Source organism: Vanessa tameamea, chromosome 27 (genome assembly GCF_037043105.1).
Source record: "Vanessa tameamea isolate UH-Manoa-2023 chromosome 27, ilVanTame1 primary haplotype, whole genome shotgun sequence".
NCBI classification, from domain to species: domain Eukaryota; kingdom Metazoa; phylum Arthropoda; class Insecta; order Lepidoptera; family Nymphalidae; genus Vanessa; species Vanessa tameamea.
This window is the reverse complement of record NC_087335.1, coordinates 3,216,391-3,238,312: the sequence shown is the minus strand read 5'-3', so window position 1 is coordinate 3,238,312 and position 21,922 is coordinate 3,216,391. Positions and strand designations below refer to the sequence as shown.

The following is a 21,922-nucleotide window of genomic DNA, read 5'->3' as shown; positions in this document are numbered from 1 at the left end:
AATTCAGTTACTGATTGCGATCTCTCGTTTTTTGTTATTTTTGAACAACATTTAACATCGCCTAAAAATTGATCGGAGTTCTTTCAACCTAAAAAAAACAATAATCATCAGAGATCGCAGTTGGGATGAAGGGAGGACTTTATGGAGACGATAAAGAAATTAGTAAAAATAATGTCTCCAGCTAAAATTCTGACGGTCTCATTACCGGAGAGAGAACATTACAGGCATTATAGAAGAATATGAATTGAGTTCAATTTTAAACTACATAATTGTTACAAATATCGAAGCTACCTTGTAGGAAGTATATTTCTCAATATTACAAGTCTCCTCACTAAAATAACCAAACAACTCTGAAGAGATTAATTACCTGTCTCCAAGCCATCCATTTTGGTGGATGAATTTTTGTTCAACAAACGTAGCTTACGTTATAAATATTAAAAACTATATTAGTTGCAGCAAAAGTTGATCTGGACACTTTAGTATTCTGCATATTGTAAGCAAATCTATAAAAGCGGTTTGAATCAATAATATCAGTCAATCAAATCAATTTTATTCAAGTAAACTTCAAATTGAATCGTCGATATTTAAATACTACCACCGTTTCGGAAAGCAGCTTCCAGCTAAAAGAAACGGCAAGAAACTCGCATAGTTGCTCTTTTCAAATAAACAGATTTACAATGCTGTTTTTTACTATAATTACTGTCCTGTGATGGAACCCGAGCCTAAATCCAGGCATTTTTTTTATATAAAAAGCATTATTTTCATGAACTATAAGATTTTTTTTATAAATAAATAAATATTGGACAACATCACATACATCACTCTGATCCCAATGTAAGTAGCTAAAGCACTTGTGTTATGGAATATCAGAAGTAACGACAGTCCCACAAACACCCAGACCCAAGACAACATAAAAAACTAATGAACTTTTTCTACATCGACTCGGCCGGGAATCGCACCCGGGACCTCGGAGTGGCGTACCCATGAAAACCGGTGTACACACTACTCGACCACGGAGGTCGTCAAATTAATTAATTTAGTCTTAATAATGTTTTTAAATTTAGTAAACGGTAACGTTAAGATCCACGAAGTTGCACGTGGAACATTGCTCATGATGAACTAAGTACGAGAGGGATATACAGGACAGATGATATCAAGGTTTTCCATATTTTTTTATTTGCTGGAGTTCCTCGGTTTGAACAAAGACACGCTCAAACAATAATCATGGTTGAAATAAAATAACAACATACTTATTACTATTTATTTATGAAAATTAAATCATTTTAAAGACATTCAACCTAATCCAAAGTAAACTAAATGTTTGTACACACATACTCGAAGCGTTGGCTTCGTTCACTCGCGCGGTTACTTCTGTAACACAGTCGTAAACAATTAAACCTTACTACGACTAACTAGGGATCAAAATGCTTCAGGTTACCTAGTTTACAAAACTTGTATAACAGTTCCATATATTTAAAAGATACAGAATGTGATATTTACAGTGTCATTGTATTTTCATACCAAACATTGTTTATAATTGTAGTTCAACAATAAAACGTACAATCGTGGCGAGTGCAAGATTCAATATAAAAATACTTCCTCAATTTGATTTTATCATTTTCACGACGTGTTCAAACTAACTAAGCTACTTAACGTTATATTCCTGACCCGGTTGCAGACGAGGGCACACGGTATTAACAAATATACAACGAAATAATTTCTTTGCAACTGTCGCCGTTATATATTATATTATCTATTACATTTTATTTTATAAACAATATTCTATTTTAGAATAATATCGTCGCCTTATCCTAAAGCTAATAAGTGAACGTTCGTCAGCAGATACTTCTTCGCCGGGATAATATATATTCACTATATTAAACTAATTAAAATAATTCCAAATTATAATTTGAAACAACAAAAACAGTGGGTACTTTAAATTCAGTCACTTTCATAACTATTTCACGTAATACAGACGAGAACTTCGCATTTGAATACGCAGGAGAGTCCGCTATAACCGGTGTGCCCGTTGTCGTTAGGGGTCGAGTCACTTCTTCTCGACGGCGGTGTTTGTTGCGTTTGTGTTGCCGGTGTTCGCGCCGCCGTAGTTCTGTAACGAGACCGGTATTCATGTAAAGTTATGCACTCGAAAAGCTCTCCTCGCATGTTTCTAAGGATAGCAAGTCTTTTGATGAGATCGTAGTTAAGTTCTCTCTCTTGGCTATCGTTAAGAAGTCGCAAGTTTAAGGGCAAGACATAACACTACATAGATGCCACACGCTCAATATAAACGGTGTGAATCACACGAAAGATACACAGGTTCTGAACGAAACCAAACTTTAAAACCGAGAAAAAAGTGTTAATAAAGTTACTAAGTCTTGCACAAGTTACTCTTAAATTGAATGTCATCGCGCTTTTCTGTTCTTTTCAATGTTCTCACCTGATAGAATTGTGCCCAGGCTTGCGCCGCGTCTGCGGCGTTCGTGTTGGTCTGCGGGTTCCCTTGCTGCTGCTGATACTGGAACAACAATAAACAATCATTCACATGCAACTAGCAAATACTTTGTATGGCATACGCAATCTAAGTTGACAACAGCAAGTTACCACGAACTGCTGAGAAATTGTGTTCGGTAACAAACATTTTTCGTTTCATTATTACATTGCTGGCAACACCAATGACAATCAGTATGGACACTAACCCCTTGCCAGCCTTGCTGTTGCTGTTGCTGCCACTGCTGCCACTGGTACCATTGCTGCGCCGAGTAGCCACCCCACTGTCCCTGCTGCCCCTGCTGTCCCTGTTGCTGTTGTTGCTGTTGCTGTGGCTGCTGCTTACCGCCAGCGCCCTGAACCCCCTGTTGCTGGTTGCCCCAGTTATTCCAGTTGTTCCAATTGCCCCAGCCTGCTACGAACGATTACATGTTATTTACTGTGAATAATAATTATGTAATAGAGGACATGGTCCAGAGAATTCTGCGTGTAGTTTGATCGAAGTTCATGGGTTTCCAATCCAGACAATCATAACAGTTTTCAATATTTATAATTCATATTAGTGCTCAGCTGTGAAGGAACATCTACCAAATGTGTATCCACCAACCGACTAACGGACACGTAAGGTAGAATAAGTTCTATGAAGAGGTTTTAGTCTAACGGACGGATACGAGGACGGAAACGGATAATTACAAGCTGTTATTTTATTTTTCTTTGCGCCACCGACCTTGGGAGCTAAGATGTTATATCACTCGTGCCCGTAGTTACACCGGCTCATTCACCCTTCAAAACGGAACACAATATCCAATGACCAGACAGCTTGCACTAAGCCCTACCACTATAAGTGGTTTCATAATTGACCACTTAAACAACTTAAATAAATTAAGATTTATTCTGTCAGACTGATTTAAGAAATTCGCATTCTCGGTGTAAGGGTTAATATTTATTACAATGCCAAGATAATGACCACATACTACCATCAGGTCCCCATCTGCCTACATATTTTCATGATATAAAACACAATAGGCTAATTGATAATGCGAAAAATAAAAATGCCAATTATTGTAATCACTATATATTGAGTTTAAAAATGGTTATTTATCAACGAAAGTTGAAAATAATAATTAATTTAGTCAAAAATCTATAAATAAAAATGCATTTTTTAAACGTTTGTCACGTGACACAAAGCGCTCCACATTGGTCGGGCTTATGCGGGCGTCACTTGTTTATTAACCTCGTTTGCCTACTGTGCCACAGATTACAATACAGGCAAGTGACGTCACCGACCCCATTGCAGCGCCATATTATCCAAAGTAGCGTTTTCGCGCGCTATTTAAATATGGAATTTTTAATTTGATATTTTCCAGCTAATATGTACTAGAATTAAAAAAAAACAACTTTTACTGGGTTCCTTAACCTCTACTAAATAATATAAAATGCATTTTAAAACCAGTCAAATAGCTTATTATAATTAAATACAACGACGCCGATTTATATTAACACACAAATATACCTTGATTCTGATTATTCCAGTTGCCCCAACCTCCCCAGCCACCGGCCCATTGGTTCCAGCCTTGCTGTTGATTCTGGTTCTGGTTTTGATTCTGCGGTTGATTTTGATTATCCTAGAAATATACATATAATTAAATGACAACATTCATAATAATGTATGCGTTATCTTAATAATTGAGGTTTGACCGAGCATTATTTAAAACGCACCTTATTATATGCCAGTTCATCTCAATTTCCTTATCAATTTTTACCAGAGGCATCTAGCTATTTTGGCAGGGCGTATTTTAGTGCACAAGTGTATGCATAAATACAAGTACACTTTCTAATACCTTACCCCCACAACCATAACAAGACCGAAAGAGTTCAGGTATGAACATGCCCATACAACCCAGTAACTGTTTTATTGATCCAAGCCGGTGTTTTAGCCGAGGACGTCGGGTGTCTGCGATCTAATATGATGGCTACTAGATGGGTAGTCCAAAGAGACAATCTTAATTATGTTAGTATTATTAAAAGCCTTACCATATAATTTCATTAACTCTTTTATGTCGTTTGATATAATCAAGTAATTTATGCAAGTACCAATAAGAATGATCATACATTTTTGATATTTTAAAGGATACATTATCATTTTGTATGCGTCGAAAATGAATGGTATATCTATATCCTTACCTGTCTGCTAACTTGTTGTGTGGGTCGCGGCCCGCGGGGCTGCTGTTGCGAGCCTCGCTGCCATGAACCGGTACCACCTTGGTTGCCGCCTCCTGCGGTATATACATTTTGTTAAATTTGTTTTTATAGATGTTCCATTAAATATTACAAGATGACTTTGTTGGAAAATTTAGGTTACGGTGATGAATCTTAAAAAAACGGTGTTCGCTGTGTGTGTGCGTCGAATTTATATAAAAGTGCAAAGGTGTGCCGAAACTAAGCACCGTCACCTAACGATTTTTGTATATGCACTAATAATGAGGTGTTTTTATCGTGCATTTGTAATTGGCATCCACTAAATAGTAGGAATACTTGCTAGATTGTTAAATGCATATTTAACCATGTTAATCCAGTGGAAGAAATCCTAAAATGTGCGAAGTATACTAGTGTATATATGAATGTAGTATAGCTGGAATACACAATCTAATATAATACTTATTATTTCTGGGTCAACTAAAACCCGAAATAAAGTAGTTTTTGGTGGATTTGGTTGGTTGGTTGGTTGGTTGGTTGGTTGGAAGGAAACCTACTTGAATGATACATAAATATACAATGTAAACTATGTTTATAACATTTAACAACTATACGAAATAGTTAAGGCGTGGTAAAAAAAGATTATTCCTAAAGTAATATACTAATCTAATTAAATTATATTACAAATAGTGACCTTGGGGAGGTCCTTGTCTTTTGTCATTCTGATGAGGTGGGCCTCTATTTTGATTTCTGTTGTCACGTTGAAACCGGTCACCTCCTGGTGGACCTCTGGCTCCAGGTCCCCCTAGTCCGGGACCACCAGGTCCTGCAGGACCCCCTGGGCCTCCAGGTCCTCCAGGGCCGCCAGGACCACGGTCCTGGCGAGGTCCACCTGGACCACCACGGCCTCCACGGAAACTATCTCTGTCACGACCAAATTCGTTTCTGAAAGAATTTTAAATAAATGTTTTATTGTTATTTTAAAATTACTTCAAATTTTAAAATTTTTATAATAAGTACTTATTTTGTTTAGATATAAGGATCTCATTAAGCGTTTTAACGTTTTACCGTCTTCTAAGGCGGAGATCTTCTCTGCTCGATTACACACTACTATACAACATTACACAGTACAAACATGTTATTGTTTAATTATTTACATTCACTGATAATATATTATAACTATATTAGGATATTCATTTAATGTTATTCTATTACATTTTTTTTTTTTAGCATTAGCAGCCTGTAAATTTCCCACTGCTGGGCTAAAGGCCTCCTCTCCCTTTGAGGAGAAGGTTTGGAGCATATTCCACCACGCTGCTCCAATGCGGGTTGGCGGAATACACATGTGGCAGAATTTCGTTGAAATTAGACACATGCAGGTTTCCTCACGATGTTTTCCTTCACCGCCGAGCACGAGATGAATTATAAACACAAATTAAGCACATGAAAATTCAGTGGTGCCTGCCTGGGTTTGAACCCGAAATCATCGGTTAAGATGCACGCGTTCTAACCACTGGGCCTCGAATCTCGGCTCTATTACATTATATAGTTTCATTTGCTACCAACATCTACTCATTTGCTCTACTGTGTTTTATTAATTAAGCTGCTAAGTAAAAATAATGTATGCATTCATTTGATTGTGGTATCCTGTGGCAATGGAACGCTTGGGCCATTAAAGAGTGGTGAAGCTCACCGTGGCGGGGGCGGCGCCCATCCTCTGTCGAAGCGCGTAGGGCCGGGTCCCATGCCACCACCTCGGTCGCGACCACCCCGGCGACCCCCTCTTCCGCCGGAACCCCCGTGACCTCCTCCCTGGCCGCTCGCTGGGCCCCACCGACTGCCGCCACCGCCCCATCTGTCCTCTATTTGAGAGTAATGAAATATAATTAGTGAGAGGTATGTATGAGCAGAACACGTGAATTTCAACCGACAAAGGTGCCACTGATCTATAATGCGAAATGGCACGAGCGTGGGCACTCACCGCGGTCGCGCGGGTGGTCGCGGCGGCGCTCGCGGCGCTCGCGGTCGGGCGAGCGCGCGCGCTTGGCGGGCGGCGCGTCGCGCGAGGCGGAGCGCGAGCGCTTGTCCTTGTCGCGCACGGCGCCGGCCGCGGCCGCCTCGCGATGGTAGCCCTCCACCACCTCGCGCGCCTCGGCCTCGTCGAGCTCGGCGTACAGCACGTCGTCCAGCCACGCGCCGCGCTCGGGCAGGCTGAAGTTGGCTGCGGACAGAGCGGCGGGTGAGAGCGCGCGGGGGGGGCGGGCGTCGCGGAGGCGGGCGCGAACCTTTCATGTCCAGCGCGGCGGGGTCGGGCACCTCCTTGCCGTCGGCGGCCTCGCGCGTGGCGGCGCGCGTGCGCTGCGTTTTCTCGTCGGCGACCAGCACGACGGCCACTCGGCGGTAGCCCTCGAACTCCCTGAGCTTGCGTCGCTGCGCCGACGGGTACACGTTGGTCTGCGCGTGCGCGTGCGCACAAAACGGGCGGTTATACACTGACGCGCCGGGCAGCCGACACCTCCGACAAGCTCAATAGAGATCCGTACGCGGTTACGATTGGCGAGGCCTCGGCTCACCTGCGCGGTCGCGGGCCGGTTCGGCCGGGTTACTTACGTGCGGTGGAACGGACGAGCCGGGGACACCTAGATTGGTGTACACAAAATAATAAAATAAAACGGAGACACGGTCGCGTCGGTGCGAGGTGCGTCCGTCGTGGCGCGGACGTACGGGCACACTTCGCCAACTTCCCCGGAGTCCAAAAATTGCCTCGTGATTCGCCGTAAATGATCATTTACGGTTGAAAATTTGTTGCGAATATTGTTAGCGATCTCGATTGGTCCTGAGTGAAGTGCTCTGCCCGGGGAGAGATACATCGATAAATAAATAAGTAAGTAGTTTCGTCTCACCTGATCGAGTATAAAATTCCTGCGCCTTCCCTTGGCGATTTCCAACATTTTAATGACGCACTTGGCGCACTTAGAGACCATGGCGTCCCACTTGCCCTCGTAGCTGGAGCGGAAGGGCTTACAGTCCACCTAAGATTGACACAGCATACAGTCACACGTGCCCGAATTCCGAGCTTAACTTACTCTAAACTTATCCTAATATTAATAATATAATGCAGACGTATCGATACCAGGGACAATCCGTGATGTAAGGACTCGAATCTAAGTCCTCTTCTTGCGTCGAGCCACTGGTATCTTTTTTAATACACGGACCACGTGGGTCGGATAATATTTTTTTTAATAACGCTTTTGATAACAAATGTCGCTCATATTCACCCTGTTGAAAACACAGACTAACATTAGTATTCAATGTATAGATGGGAGCTGAGTCACTCACTTTTTGATATATTTATTTGCAAACCTCCTAGCTGAAAGAAAAATTTATTAATTTTTGTTTTTTTGCATGTAAGTATGTATATGTGTATTTATTGGAATTCAAAAGTTTTAATGCTCATAATGACTATTTTAATACGCAGGCTCTTTTTAAAATATTTCGATAGAAAAAGTAAAAAGAAAAAACATTCGCTTCATTCATAATTGACAAATATAATATAGAAAAAATACTTACAATAACTACAAATAAAATTAAATTAATCATTAAACTTTTAGTTCATAAATTCATCAAGTATTCTAATCCATTCCTTGTCCGTTTGTAGATCAAATATATAACTTATGTACTTACAATAAACATGTTTATCATCACTATCATACTTACTTTTACAATCTTTAAACTAATATATATGTCGAAATATTTAAAAAAAGTTATGTTTACAAAAATAAAAGAAACAAGTAAGAATTGTCAAATTTTGAATTTCCAATTTGGTGCATTATGTGGAATGTTTGTGTGTGGTGTCATCTAAAGCTACTACTTTGTGAGTGTTTCGTGAATACGTGTTTCTGAATTCGTTTATTCTGAGAGTGCGAAGTGTGCACGTATATATATATACGTGACACGATCGTGCGTGTGCGAGTCGGTGTGCGTGCGCGCTTACCTTCATTCGCTCGAAAAGCGCTCCAGTGGAGAGGATGTTGTACCGCCGGTCGGGATGCTCGGAGCAGTGTTTCTTGGCCCAGAAGGTCTTGCCGGAGCCGGGCAGACCGACCATCAGGATGACCTAAGAAAAAACCATCTTTTACAAAAATCGTCACCTCGAGGTGAAGCGAAATCGCGCGTTTTTTTCGATTAGAGAGATGATATCATTCACTTCATACTCCCGTGACGCAAGTTTAGGTACAGCGCAAGGGCCCTGAAGGCATCGTGTCGCCCACTCGCCGGGCGCAATGAATGCGAGTACATGTACCTCGCAGTCGGCGAGGCGCGCGGGGCGGCGCGGGCCGGGCGCCAGCGCGGCGGCCGCCAGCAGCTCGTAGCCCGGCACCAGGCACGCCTCCGCGCCGTCCAGCTCCTCCTCCACGACGTGTCTGCAACGCGCGATGGCGATTAGCGGTCTCGGTGCCGCCTCAACTCTCCGGGCGAACCATATTACAGGTGTGCCTCGGGTGTGCCGCCATTTATTCATTGATCACATAGTGGAAGCTCACCTGATAACGAATTTTATTCTCTTGTCTAAAACATGACCAGTGAGTACCTGCTCCTCTGTGACTTCTTTGACGTCTTCCGCTGTGAACAAAAAATATAAGAGTATCGCCATTAACATACGGTATCATAAATATTGAAATAATAATGAAAGTTACATTTTAAGTAAATTATGAATTTAAGAATGCTTTACAATAGTGAACTTTAATTGAAAACATCTACTAATACAAATTACATTTAGTTCACTAACCCAGTTTATAGTATCACTAGTACAAGAATACACAAAATTTCCTCTCAAACAAAGCTTCAAAAAAACATTGAGAATTATGTTTAGTCTTCTAAGCCATTATTAAAGAACTGATATATACGAATGTATACTCACATGGTTCGTCTTTCACTTCGCCGCTGTCCTTATCAATGGACGGTTTCTCTTCTGTCTCCATTGGTTCAGTTTTTACTTCTACAGGTGCTACATCTGACTTTTCACCGTTTTCCTTGCAATAATAAAGAAAAAACTTTAAGTAAATATCATTGCTACACTAATAACATGTCACAAAGTAATTATGGTATATAATTACATAACTTTAATTTTTATTTAAAGAAAATTTCACCACTGTCAAATAATTGATTATGTAAGAAATATTAGTCATTCCTTATATTATCAATGCGCCAACCTTAGGAACTAAATTGTTTGTCACCTGTGCTACGGCCACACTGACCCTCCCTCCTTCCCTTCAACATGTGACGAGTGTATGTTATCAACTCAGGCAGACTCACACAAGGCCCTACCGCCAAGTGTACTACCAGTTGTGCCATGCAAACTACAAGGTGCGCTTTTCTATACTTTATTGTGGACTACAAATAGTTGACGATTTGACGATTGACATTGATTTTTTTTATGGTATTGGTTGGCGGACGAGCATATGGGTCACCTGATGGTAAGTGGTTACCACCGCCCATAGACAAAGGCGCTGTAAGAAATATTAACCATTCCTTAGATCGCCTATGCGCCACCAACCTTGGGAACTAAGATGTTATGTCCCTTGTGCCTGTGATTACACTGGCTCACTCACCCTTCTAACCGGAACACAACAATACAGTGTACTGTACAGTGATTGACACGATTTGACTACTTATATCTAATTTAATATTACTTTCAATGATCCAATAACAATTAATATGAATCCATAATGAATATCGACGATCATTCGAGATCTCGACCAGTTGTATGGCGTCAATACAATATGAAAGCTGTTCATTTGTCTTAACTCCAATAATAGTTGGCATAGGCTATAACTATAATAGTGGATCAGTGTATTGAAATAAGGTTGACCTAATCACACATACGTTGTGTCTTTGGGGTATCATTTCAAAAATTTAGATTTATGTGATATTAATTTTCCTGTCTGTTTTTATCATCAGAGAGCTCTACGTTCTAAATTATGGTATTATTGATAAATATACAAGCTTACATAGTCTATGAATTCCGAATTTTGTGTATCAGTTGCCTTAAATCGAAATAATATAATAAGTTAAATCTTCTCAACGATTACAGTTATTTTACGGACATTAATGATTTATTACAGTTTTATTTTACTATAATATAAACCTTACCTTTGGCTCTTCCGATTTCTCTTCTTCTTTTGGTACTTCTTGTACATCATTATCCATTTCCTCTTCTTTATCTTTTTCCTTTTCTTGTTTATCTTTATCTTCCCTCTCTTCGTCAACCTCCATACTATTATCTTTGTCTCTCTTGTCTTGAGCTGCTTTTCTCTCTTTCTCTTGTCTTTCTCTTTCCTTTAAGATAAATAGAATAGAAAATAATATTTTATTTACTTTACTCAATACATGTATAGGATCTAAATAATTCACTTTCCTAGTGAGTAATACTATTATTAACAATTTCTTTAAAAACATTAAATTTTTTAACCATGATTTCCATCTCACCTCTCGTTTCTTTTTCTGCCTTTCTTCTCTGTCTTTTTTCTCTCTTTCTCTCCTTTCACGTTCTCTTCTCGCCGCCTCTTCCTTCTGTTTTTTTATTTCTTCCTCTCGTTTTCGTTTTTCTTCTAGAACTTGTTCTATCGGTATTTCTAACCGTTTCCGTACTATTTTTGTTTTTGTTAACATTGTATATCTGTGGTCAAAACAAAAGGTATTTATTAGTTACCAAATAATAAATAAATATTATAGGTAGACTTTGTTTCAAATCTTTTTTATCTGTATAAATTTCAGGGTTAAATAATAATATATCCCAATCGAGAATGATTGTTTATTTTTTCTTAAACTCGTAAATTGTTTATTTATAATAGTTCGATTTTCATCTTTTTAAAAAAATAGTTTTAATTATTGTATTTTGTAAATTTAACATGTGATGTATGTAGTACTGTAATTTCGCTTGCGATCTCATACGAAACAGAATTCGCACAAGAGTAAATACGAAATATTAATATACCTGCTCCGTATTTGTTATTTATATTAAAAAATAACATTTTTAAAACCTTACAGGATTTGAACAAGCTTAACAATTCATTAAAAAAAAGTAATCATACAATAGTTTTAGTAATTCTATTGATATTATCATATGGGCAGTGACCTTCTTAGGATTCCATTGACTTTTATTGGGACACACAAAACAAATCTTCAGTTTTATCAGTCTGTATTAATCTGATTGAAAAAGACTTGAAAGGCTTCAATGTCACAAATTAAAATATGATTGTAATAAGTGAATGAATGAATTCAAGATCTGACCAATTAATACCTCATGTAATGCACCAGTTACGTTAAAATAAGCCTTTGTTATTTGTGACACTAAGATTGTTCTGCCATCCAATACTATACTGATAGATAATTTCTCTTGTGCATTTTACAAAACTGGCTCCATTTCATCAGCAAATATACCTACCATTATATAAATAAACATACCATTCTTAGACACTTTTTTATAGTGTTCAGTACAACACTTCTCTTTCTGATATCATTGACTAAGCATTCGAGAAAAGGAGACACAGAATTGATTAACTAATCACACCCTAAAAAAGTTGTATATAATGACGAATAAATTTGTTGATTAATTTGTAAAACATTCACCTGTCATATCCAAAGTTGACTTTATAACAAACATTCTTAGTGAGGATGTGAGGGAACAGAGCTTTGCCTTCAAGTTTTTCCTTGTCAAACTCGAACGCTGTACCAAGTTCAATGCCGTTCAATGTGTAAGATATCTTGCAGGGTGTTGATTCTAAATCCTGTAAAAACAAAAAATTATTAAATGGTTGTAAATATGAAAAGTTATTCAGATATATTGACTTTAAAGGGCAAGAGCATCCGCATCATTCTTTCAAGACAAAAAATATTGGTGTATAATGTATATGGATAAATCTATGTAATCCGACCAATGAATTGGAAAAACAAATGTATCAAACCTGATGAATGTATTAAAGAATATGTTATTCTGCTTGCGATCTTATACATTAATATAATGTACAAGAGTAAATACAAAATATTAATTTACCTACAAAATGTTCTTGTTACCAAATTATTAAGTAGCAATAATAATATTTTGTAGGATATTTCTTATACATATATACATATATCATATATCGGATATATTATATGGACTGTAATGTATAATTCAGTGGTCCACTGGACTCATAAAGACTTAGTGTTTATATATCACGAAAATAGCTCTATTATATTATGCACTACAAACAACCATAAACAGACCATAGATTATTTTAAATGTCGACCAAACATGTCTTTACAATTTAAGGTTAAACTTGTCTATTTATCTTTAGCCCTCTTGCATCAAAAAGGGTACAGTATTACCTATGAGTCAAATTGATGATATCACCAGTGAGTTTTAATAAACTCTTTACATTTTATATTATATGTTTAACTACTATACAGCTTAGACAATAACAAATTTAGTTGTATTTATTTAAATTAGGAACAAAATTATTACAGTAATTATCAGTTAACATGATAGTTTTTAAGGTTACATCAATTTCAAGGTCAATTTAATCACAGAGCTGTCTTTAAATGACAAGACATAAGGCACAGAAACTCACCAAGTATACTCCAAGCACGTCCTTTTCAGAAAACTGCTTCCCGTATTCCTTGAACTCGCAGTTGTTAACGATGCGACCCGTGCTCTCGTAGCCCCAACTGAGTTCACCATCACCTATTCGGGTAAATCTTATATGTAATTTAGTCATATACTTAAAAAATATACTGTCCTCGTGACAGAATATTAATGTATCCCATGCCTCGGAAAGCATGTGAAGTTCGCGTCGGATTTTCCGTCACATCGAGTTAAAAGAGTGCACCTGAGTTTGGCCCCACACATATGTATGGACAGCACTATAATTCACTATAGGCTATTATCCTGGGTAGTGGTCTAATCTGCCATTAGATTAGCAAGTTGTCAAAGTGGGCCAGAAAGACACTGCACACATATCGCGGTAACAATACTGTATGTATTAAAATTGATTTAATTAAAAAGTCAATTGTATTTACATCTAAAAGAATATTGTAATTTCGCTTGCGATCTCATACAGAAATATCCGCACGAGAGTAAATACGAAATATTAATATACCTGCTCAGTTTTCGTTATTCATTAAATAAATAACAACTTTAATACTTCACAGGATTATGCTTACTTAAACTACATTTGAATTTTTAAATATTGTGTTACTATAGAAATATAATATTTTATCATTGTCAATAAAGAATTAAGTTATTATCATTAAACTCATTTAAAAACAACATTTTATTATATTCTTACCAAGGTGCAAAGTTGAATCATCCGTGGACCAGCCGACTCTGAGTCCGCTCGCTACTGATTCTTTTTCCGTGGATTCTGTTGTCGTCACTACAGAGCCGACACGAACCTGTTGATTAAATATGGACTTTATAATATATCACTCGAGACGTCGACAGCAACGCATGTATGTTTTAATTCCCTCCTTTTAACAAAAAACATTAACCGAAACTAAGATAATTTGTAGTGTTTTAAATATATATTCTTTACGCAAAACTAATAGAAAATTCAAGTAGAGGACCAAATGGAGACTTGTATGTAACACAGACCTCGTACACGAGTCGGCCGGCGTCCACGCCGTGCGAGGCCCGCGCGCCGGCCCACGCGTGGGCGAAGGCGCCGTCGCTGAGCGGCACCACGCTGTTCAGTTGCGGCAGCTCCAGGTACTGGTTCAAGTCGCTGTCGTCTGCGAGACACATGATTGACATTTAAAATCGGAAAATTAACAAGTTCATAATTTAGAGGAAATCTACTAGCGGATGAAAAACTATCGTGATGAACCGTAAAACGATCGTGGAAACACTCAATAGATACTCTTTTATAGCCATATGAATAAATCCGGTTACGTGATGAAAGAGTTACAATTATGTTGTTATATCGGAATTAGCCTAGTATTAACTAGGCCAGAAGCCCTGAAAATGTTCTATATTAGGTCACCAACTCCTAGTGTTAACTTAAAAGGAAATGTTAAAAAATCAGTATTAATCATTCAATACTTAAATTATAATAAATCTTTTCTGTTCATACGATTAAGACTTAATAATATTCAACTCATTTCAAACGTAACATATTTTAAAAAGCCAACCATTTATTTGATTAAATTACATACAACGAATTGATAATAATAAAAAAATAAAAACTACTTATTTTGAACTTACACCAAGATAGCGTGACTTTGTCGTCGTCTAATTCAGGCTCCGGTTTCTGTTCTATCAAATCCTTTTTGTCTTTACTCGGCTCCTACGAAGACGAAATAAAAACATTAAACACAATATCAAAAAATAAAATCATATATCGATCGTATAGCCGATTCCAATAAATAAATAACTTCGACATTTAAATGATATAACATAACTGTTCAAGATCTAAAATGTCGACGAAGGCATAAACTTTGTTGATATAAATAATTGAGTGGAATATTTTAGTATCTACAGGTCCTGCAATTGGAATATACTATAGACGTAAAAAATGCGTTAACATCTGTTTGGGACGAATTTTTGACAGCCATAATTTATATATAATTTTTTATCAATATCGACATATTATTTTTATGATAATTGTAATTTGTTTTGTTATTCCGCTTCAAATTTTATCTTCTAAATAATTAAATCGTCACTAAATATATATTGAAAGCAATATTCACTTCAACAGGAGCTAGCACTTCGTTGGTGACTTCTATAGTCTTATAGAAGTTACTCCACCGAGCTTTTTTCTCTTGTTTCCGTTTCAACCGCTGCAATTTAATTGGATCCTGAAACAAGTTAAGATAGCTATACAAAACAAACTTCAGTTTATCATAGATGAAATCGCCATCTATAGATATCTGCTCTATAGTGGTGTCTATTGTCAATAGCTATCTATGTGATCCTTTATGTGTGTGAACGGTGGCATGTCAAACTTGAGTGAAAAATATTTTTTTACATATTTATAATAAGCATTCAAATCTATTAAATACTATCAGAAAATTATTTAAAGTAACACGAGATAACTTAATTAATTCCATATTGGATTTTTAGATAGAAACCCTATTTAATACAAACTGTTTAATGTTTTGATTAATTTGAAATATTATTTACATGTGCTAGCAATTTAAGTATTATTTTTTAGCCTATAGTCTATTAAGGACGATTATATAATCAGACTCTACAACAAAGGAGCCAAACACATTAAATATTATTCAATTTGTTAAACTGTCCTGCTATGAAGATGTATGCTTGTAAATATAGTCATATTGTACCTATAGCCTACTCCAATTATAGGAGGACTAAAAACATATTAAGAACTTTTATATTGCATTGATATGATATAATTAGTCAGATCTCGATATATAAAGATATATTAATCAAAAACTGTTTGTAGTGCATAATATAGCAAAGCTATTAGCAAATCAGATAGTTCACGCAAGTCTGTCTAATCTCTACTCCTTCGACATTTGATTGGAATAGGCTATATCATTGTGATACATGTATAATCCAAATGAACACAGTGGAACCGCTCGCGGAAGTACAGCTCCGGATTACCTTGCTCACTTCTTCTAAGCGCTTCGCGTCCTCCTCGGCCTGCTGTTTTTCTCTCTCGAGTCTCTCCTGCTCCTTCTGTATGAGCCTCTCGTTGAGCTGTTCCCATTCTTCCTCTTCCGTCATTTCCCATCTCCGCTGTAATATAATCAAATTATCATATAGTTTAATTTTTAGTTAATTACTTTTTTATAATAGAAATCTACTAATTTGTTTATTTTTTTGCTAACTTTACTCATAGTCTTCTCACGCACCCTAAGAATCTAATTGATATTCTGATATCGATAGATGAAAGTAATCAGTAGACAGAGAGATATTAAATTATACTTTTATCAAAAGAAGTTTACCTTGGTTCTGTTGTATTTTATTGCATACGAACAAAACGTCCATCAAAATCTAAGTATTCTTTATTCAAGTAGGCTTTTACCAGCACTTCAGAATCGTAATTTTAAAATATAAAGTCTCCACCATTTGTAAATGTAGATTCTACATTTCTATGTGCGATTTATAGGTGCGTGCTTCTGCACCGGTAAGAAACTCAGTAGCTACTCTTATCTCAATTAAATTTATAAAACGTATATAACAATAAATTACATTAATATTAACTACAGTTATTTGATTATCGAAATATATAGGAAATTAAACTTTTTAATGGCAGAGGTTTGTGCAAGCCCGTCTGGGTAGGTACCACCCACTCATCAGATATCCTACCGCCAAACAACAATAATATTGTTGTGTTCAGGTGTGACGAGTGAGTGAGCCAGTGTAACTACAGGCACAAGAGACATCTTACTTCCCAAGGTTGATGGCGCATTAGCGATCTAAGGAATGCTTAATATTTTTTACAGCGCTATTGTCTATGGGCGGTTGTGACCACATACCATCAGGTGGCCCATATGTTCGTCCGCCAAACTATACCATTATAAAAAACTTGACTCAAATGCCATTCTACAAAACGGACTCGACAAGGAAATCGTCTTTTGTTGAATGCAATATAAACAAGTTTACAGTTGCTAACAATGCTTTTGATTATTTTTATGTTTTCAGTAACGGGTGTTTTTGGTTGAGAGCTGCGCGTGAGATATGGACTGAAATTGGTATATGGAAAGTAAATAACTAGGACTTTAGTCTCACTGGTCTGTTGTTGAAAGCCTTCAAATGTGCGGTTTATTCGATAATATTACATGTAGTCATATGCCCCTGTGGTTTGAACGCGTGATTGTTAACCTTCGTGGATTCCGTCTCGGTTAACCAATACTGAGTTTTCGTTTGTATAATTTTGTATTCGGCAGTGAAGGAAAACATTGCGAGGTGTCGTACATGTTTAGGATAAAATTTTACCATTTCATTCATATGTGGTAAATTTTGATCCTATCCCATTTAATTTTAGTGGATACTAAGCAGCATTACAGCAGCATCGTAGAATAAGCCTTAAAACTTCTCCTCAAGAAGGAGAAGCCAAGCCCAACAGTGGGACATTTACTGGCAGTAACATTTTTATCAATATATTTTTGTGAAGTGAATTAAATATATATTAAAACATTTCTAACACTTCTCTCTCTTTCTCCATTGTCACAGTTTTTATCTTTTACGTCATTGTCTTCTTCGCTTTGGTCCATTTTCACATCATCATTCCCTTCAGTCACTTCATTTTGTTGATCCACCTGCTTGTTATTTGATTCTTCTTGGGGACTCGTTTCTAAAAAAATAAGTTTTCTTATTGAATATCGTTGATATACAACATAACATATGTGTTTCAAATATGTACCAGAAGCTCTGGTATAAAATAGATACACTATTCCCCCCTGTATCACCAAAAGTAAGTTTTTTTTTTATACATAAATTCAAATTTGATTTAATATTTATTTTACAAACTAAATATACCATTATTTTTATCTTAGTTTCTGACTGAGCTAGGTTAATAAGATTACTAAGATTTTTTTTTTGTGTTATATTTATAGGAATTAACCAAATATTTGAAAATTCAAAGTCAGCATAATGTACCAGAAAATTGTTTTTTGTTTAAAATAATAATCTCTACAAGGTTGTTACTACATTTTTAACAAATCCTTTACCTTGCTCCTCTTCCTCTGTACCCTCTGTGTCTTGCTTGACTTCATCGGGGGAGTCACTCCTAAAATAAATATTCAAAGTTAAAATCAAATGAAAACCATAATAATGTTAAGGACACCAATTTTTTGTTAGTCTTATTTATATTATACTATTTCAGGTGTCATAAAAATTACTAAAAAATAGAAAATTTAAACAATTTTTTACTTCATACTTACGTACATACTTTACTTATGTTTCAATGTTTTTAGAATTTATAAAATTTCCATTTGTTCAGTAAACATTTAATCATACTAGTGATATATAACAATTTGAAAAATAATAGTGGTTTCATTATCTAAAACATTCTGAAGTAATTAGCCAACTATGCCGGTTTTATCATAATGTACTTATATGTGAGCAAACACAAGTGCATTCTCATGCAATAGGCAGTAAATTGTGGGTGGGAATTTTAAAAGCCTAATAACTTCTTAATCCTGAGATCCTGGGGATCCCCTCAGGATCTCAGGATTAAGAAGTCTGTGAAGAAGAAGATCTGTGGTCTTATAAGTTAGATCTAGACCAATGAGGTGGTCAATATAAAATTCAGTTAACATTTATTAATGAAGCATTGGCTACATTATATATGACCACAATGTTATTTAGTAGAATACTCACGGGTCATCTATACTGTAAATATCGTCTTTTGATATTTCTTCTTTCGATTCTACTTCTGGTTCAGGTTTTTCAGTTTGTTGAGGCACTTCAGGTTCTTTAACTGGTTCTGGAACAGGTAAAGGTTCCGGTTCTGGTTCCGGTTCTCGTTCCGGCTCTGGTTCTGGTGGTGGCACCTCTTCCTTTGATGGTACTTGTGGTACCTCTTTCTTTTTTGGTTCTTCCTCTTTTGGTTCTTCTTCAATTATTTGCGGGGTTTCTTCTCGAGGTAACTGTTAGAGGATGATTGGTACTTATAACATAAAAGTAAAAAGTAATAATAAATAGGAATGATAATTATATAGAAATAAAAAAAATACATGTTTTAATTAAAATATGTTTTGAAAATATACATTTTTATAACCTTCCTTAATGAAATAAATCAAAAGCTTTTCAAACTTTTTAGCAAATATTTACAGGTCCATCTGAGTAGTTACCACCCACTTATCACATATTTTACCTGCAAACAACATTACTTAGTTTTGTTGATATTGACGAGTGAGTGAACTACTGTAACTACAATCAAAAGGGACATTACATCTTAGTTCCCAAGTTTGGCGATTGAATGGTATATATTGGTAGTAGTCACCACTTACCATCATTATCAATTTGCGGTCTATGCCTATTTGTAATAAATAAAGTAAGAATATATATTACCTTCGCGGGAGTGGCAGCCAGCCGAGATGAAGATGACCTGCGGGTGGTTCTCGCGGCCGCAGATCGTCTAGGCGTCGCCGGTTCCTCCACTTCTTCCGATGATGTGTCTAAAATTGAAGTATCAGCAAAAGCTGAAAATAAACAAAAAATAATATTTATTGATTAGAATTTAGATTTATTAAAATTTTATTTTTTTAAAAGTTGCCTATTAAAAATTTGCACAGCCATTCGGGAGTAGGTCAGTAAATATAAAAACAGAACAATTATATACAAAAAAAATTTAAAAAGTTTTAAATTACTATATATATGAAGATTAAGTAAATTTGTTGTGTTCACAATTAAATAAATTAGTTTACGAAATTATACAAAACTTTTATATTAATATATAATCCACATTTATTTATTACATACTTATATAATCATATACTCAAAAAGAATGTTTTAGGTAATTAACTGAACAGTAAAAGATTATCAGTACACATAACAAAAGTAACTATTACAGTGGAATCTTAATAGCATGAATCCCATTAAATTGTAACCTTCTGTCAAATAAAAAAATATATATTGAATCCTTTCAACGAAACCCCTAAATACAAAGTATCTCAAATTATTTAGACATTGTAACCCAAACAATCCTAGCAAGGTTTTAATAAGTACATGTTTAAACTCGATAACTTGAATTTCAAAAGTAGATCGGAGTAAGTTTCAATTAGTAAAATGAACTCTACTTAAATTGCTTTTACCAAATTTTGATTTCATGATTCTACAACTAGAAACAAATACTTAGATATTGTACATTTTAAGGTTGAAAATTTAGTAATTCTATATATCCATTGTATCACATAATTCTTTTCAATAATGAATCATTGAACTTGAAACATTTAACAAATTTCCTTGAAATTTTAGGGTTCCTTTGAAGTTGGTAACAGAGCTTATTAAATTATTTTAAAAAACAGATCTATAACCTGATTGTCACAAAGTTTTAATAGAATAGATTAAAAAATATATAGCATTTAGTAAACACAATATTTTTCAATTTATTAAGTCTACTCAAGGTTAATTAGTTATTAAAACTACATAACTTTAAGATAAAGAAAAACATGTAATTATGAAAAATAAAAACTAAAATATTTATCTAATGCATTTCATAGTAAATAACATTTCATTATGCTAGTCCAGGTTATTGAGAATACAATACTTATTATATTATTGTATTCTTACTATAATAAGCACTGAACACAGCAAACCAAAAAATACACATTCACAAAGTGTAGTCAATAAGTTTTAACTTTGCAGTATCTAAAAATGCAATAAATATTTGCCTGAGTTTTATTGAAGTGATTTATAATCCAATTATTCAAAATGGATAAAAAAACATTGAAAAATAATTAAAAAAGAAACCAAAATATGAACAGTAAACGATTACACAGCATTACGATGTATCCAAGGTTTCATTGAATTTATGTTGATGATACGGCACTCAATAAATGTTTGTGTTTATCAAACTGGAAACTTCTACGAATACGTACTATTAAGTTACTAACAAAATACGTTGTGCATGTTAACAAGATAAAATCTTGGTGTAATGTATACAACATTTTAAATTAACTGTAAAATTACCAATTAAACCGTTAAACTATTTTTTTTTTATTTAAAAAAATTCATGCAATACGTCATGCGTATAAACATGGCCAAATAAAACATGGTGGAAGCGGCGATTTACACGTGCTATTGTCAAACCCAAACAACCATTTTTAGCTGATCATATTTATACAATTTTTATGATATTTAGAGTATATAGTACTTACTTTTGCCTGATTTAGCTTCTAAAGCCTTCTTTAACCTTTCCACTAAAGCCGGTTTGTTACCCTTAGTATCCAAGCCTAGAGCGCCAAGCTCGGATCTTAGATCCACCACTTTCATCTTAGCTGGATCCATTTTAATTTAAACAAATAGTCACTGCACTACAGTCTACTAATTATAGATCACAATATAATCATATATATTCCTTAAAAACAGTCATTACTCGTAAAAATTAAGAATCACGGAGTGAGCGCCAAGCAAACCAATATGGCGGCGGTGCAATAACTACAGATTACGTCAGTCCTTAAGTTTATGGCAAAGAAATAAAACCATTCAGCCAGTTCGTGCCACAACAAGCATATTATAACATAAATAAAATGTTTCACTTGTGTGGGTGCATCTTTATTATAA

The 21,922-nt window shown here is 35.8% G+C and overlaps 1 protein-coding gene across 4 annotated transcripts; it reads right to left on the bottom strand.

The window, feature by feature from the left end:
• Positions 1-1,248: 1,248 nt before the first annotated feature.
• LOC113391995 (heterogeneous nuclear ribonucleoprotein U-like protein 1) lies at positions 1,249-21,806 on the bottom strand. Of its 4 annotated transcripts, none has more exons than XM_064219340.1 (28): positions 21,517-21,806; positions 19,709-19,839; positions 19,016-19,284; positions 18,364-18,422; positions 17,839-17,987; positions 16,292-16,426; positions 15,415-15,522; positions 14,930-15,011; positions 14,321-14,457; positions 14,016-14,121; positions 13,299-13,411; positions 12,319-12,476; positions 11,176-11,365; positions 10,840-11,025; positions 9,608-9,719; positions 9,231-9,309; positions 8,990-9,110; positions 8,681-8,803; positions 7,590-7,718; positions 6,972-7,140; positions 6,668-6,907; positions 6,380-6,548; positions 5,381-5,631; positions 4,675-4,766; positions 4,004-4,115; positions 2,700-2,905; positions 2,441-2,518; positions 1,249-2,110 (listed from the first exon to the last, which is right to left on the bottom strand). In XM_064219340.1, the coding sequence occupies exons 1-28, from the start codon at positions 21,644-21,646 to the stop codon at positions 2,048-2,050; spliced, it is 3,897 nt and encodes a 1,298-aa protein (XP_064075410.1). In that variant the 5' UTR covers positions 21,647-21,806; the 3' UTR covers positions 1,249-2,047. The 4 variants fall into 4 exon arrangements, with proteins under 4 accessions (XP_064075410.1, XP_064075412.1, XP_064075411.1 ...); XM_064219342.1 differs by having other exon boundaries at positions 4,675-4,763; XM_064219341.1 differs by having other exon boundaries at positions 2,700-2,902; positions 21,517-21,805.
• Between the last annotated feature and the right edge of the window lie 116 nt (positions 21,807-21,922).

Coding starts and splice junctions, on each gene's coding strand:
- LOC113391995 (XM_064219340.1), bottom strand. CDS start 21,646: ATGGATCCAGCTAAGATGAAAGTGGTGGATCTAAGATCCGAGCTTGGC. Junction 14,122..14,320: donor CCGGCCGACTCGTGTACGAG/GTCTGTGTTACA, acceptor TTTAATCAACAG/GTTCGTGTCGGCTCTGTAGT. Junction 9,310..9,607: donor CGAAGTGAAAGACGAACCAT/GTGAGTATACAT, acceptor TTTTGTTCACAG/CGGAAGACGTCAAAGAAGTC.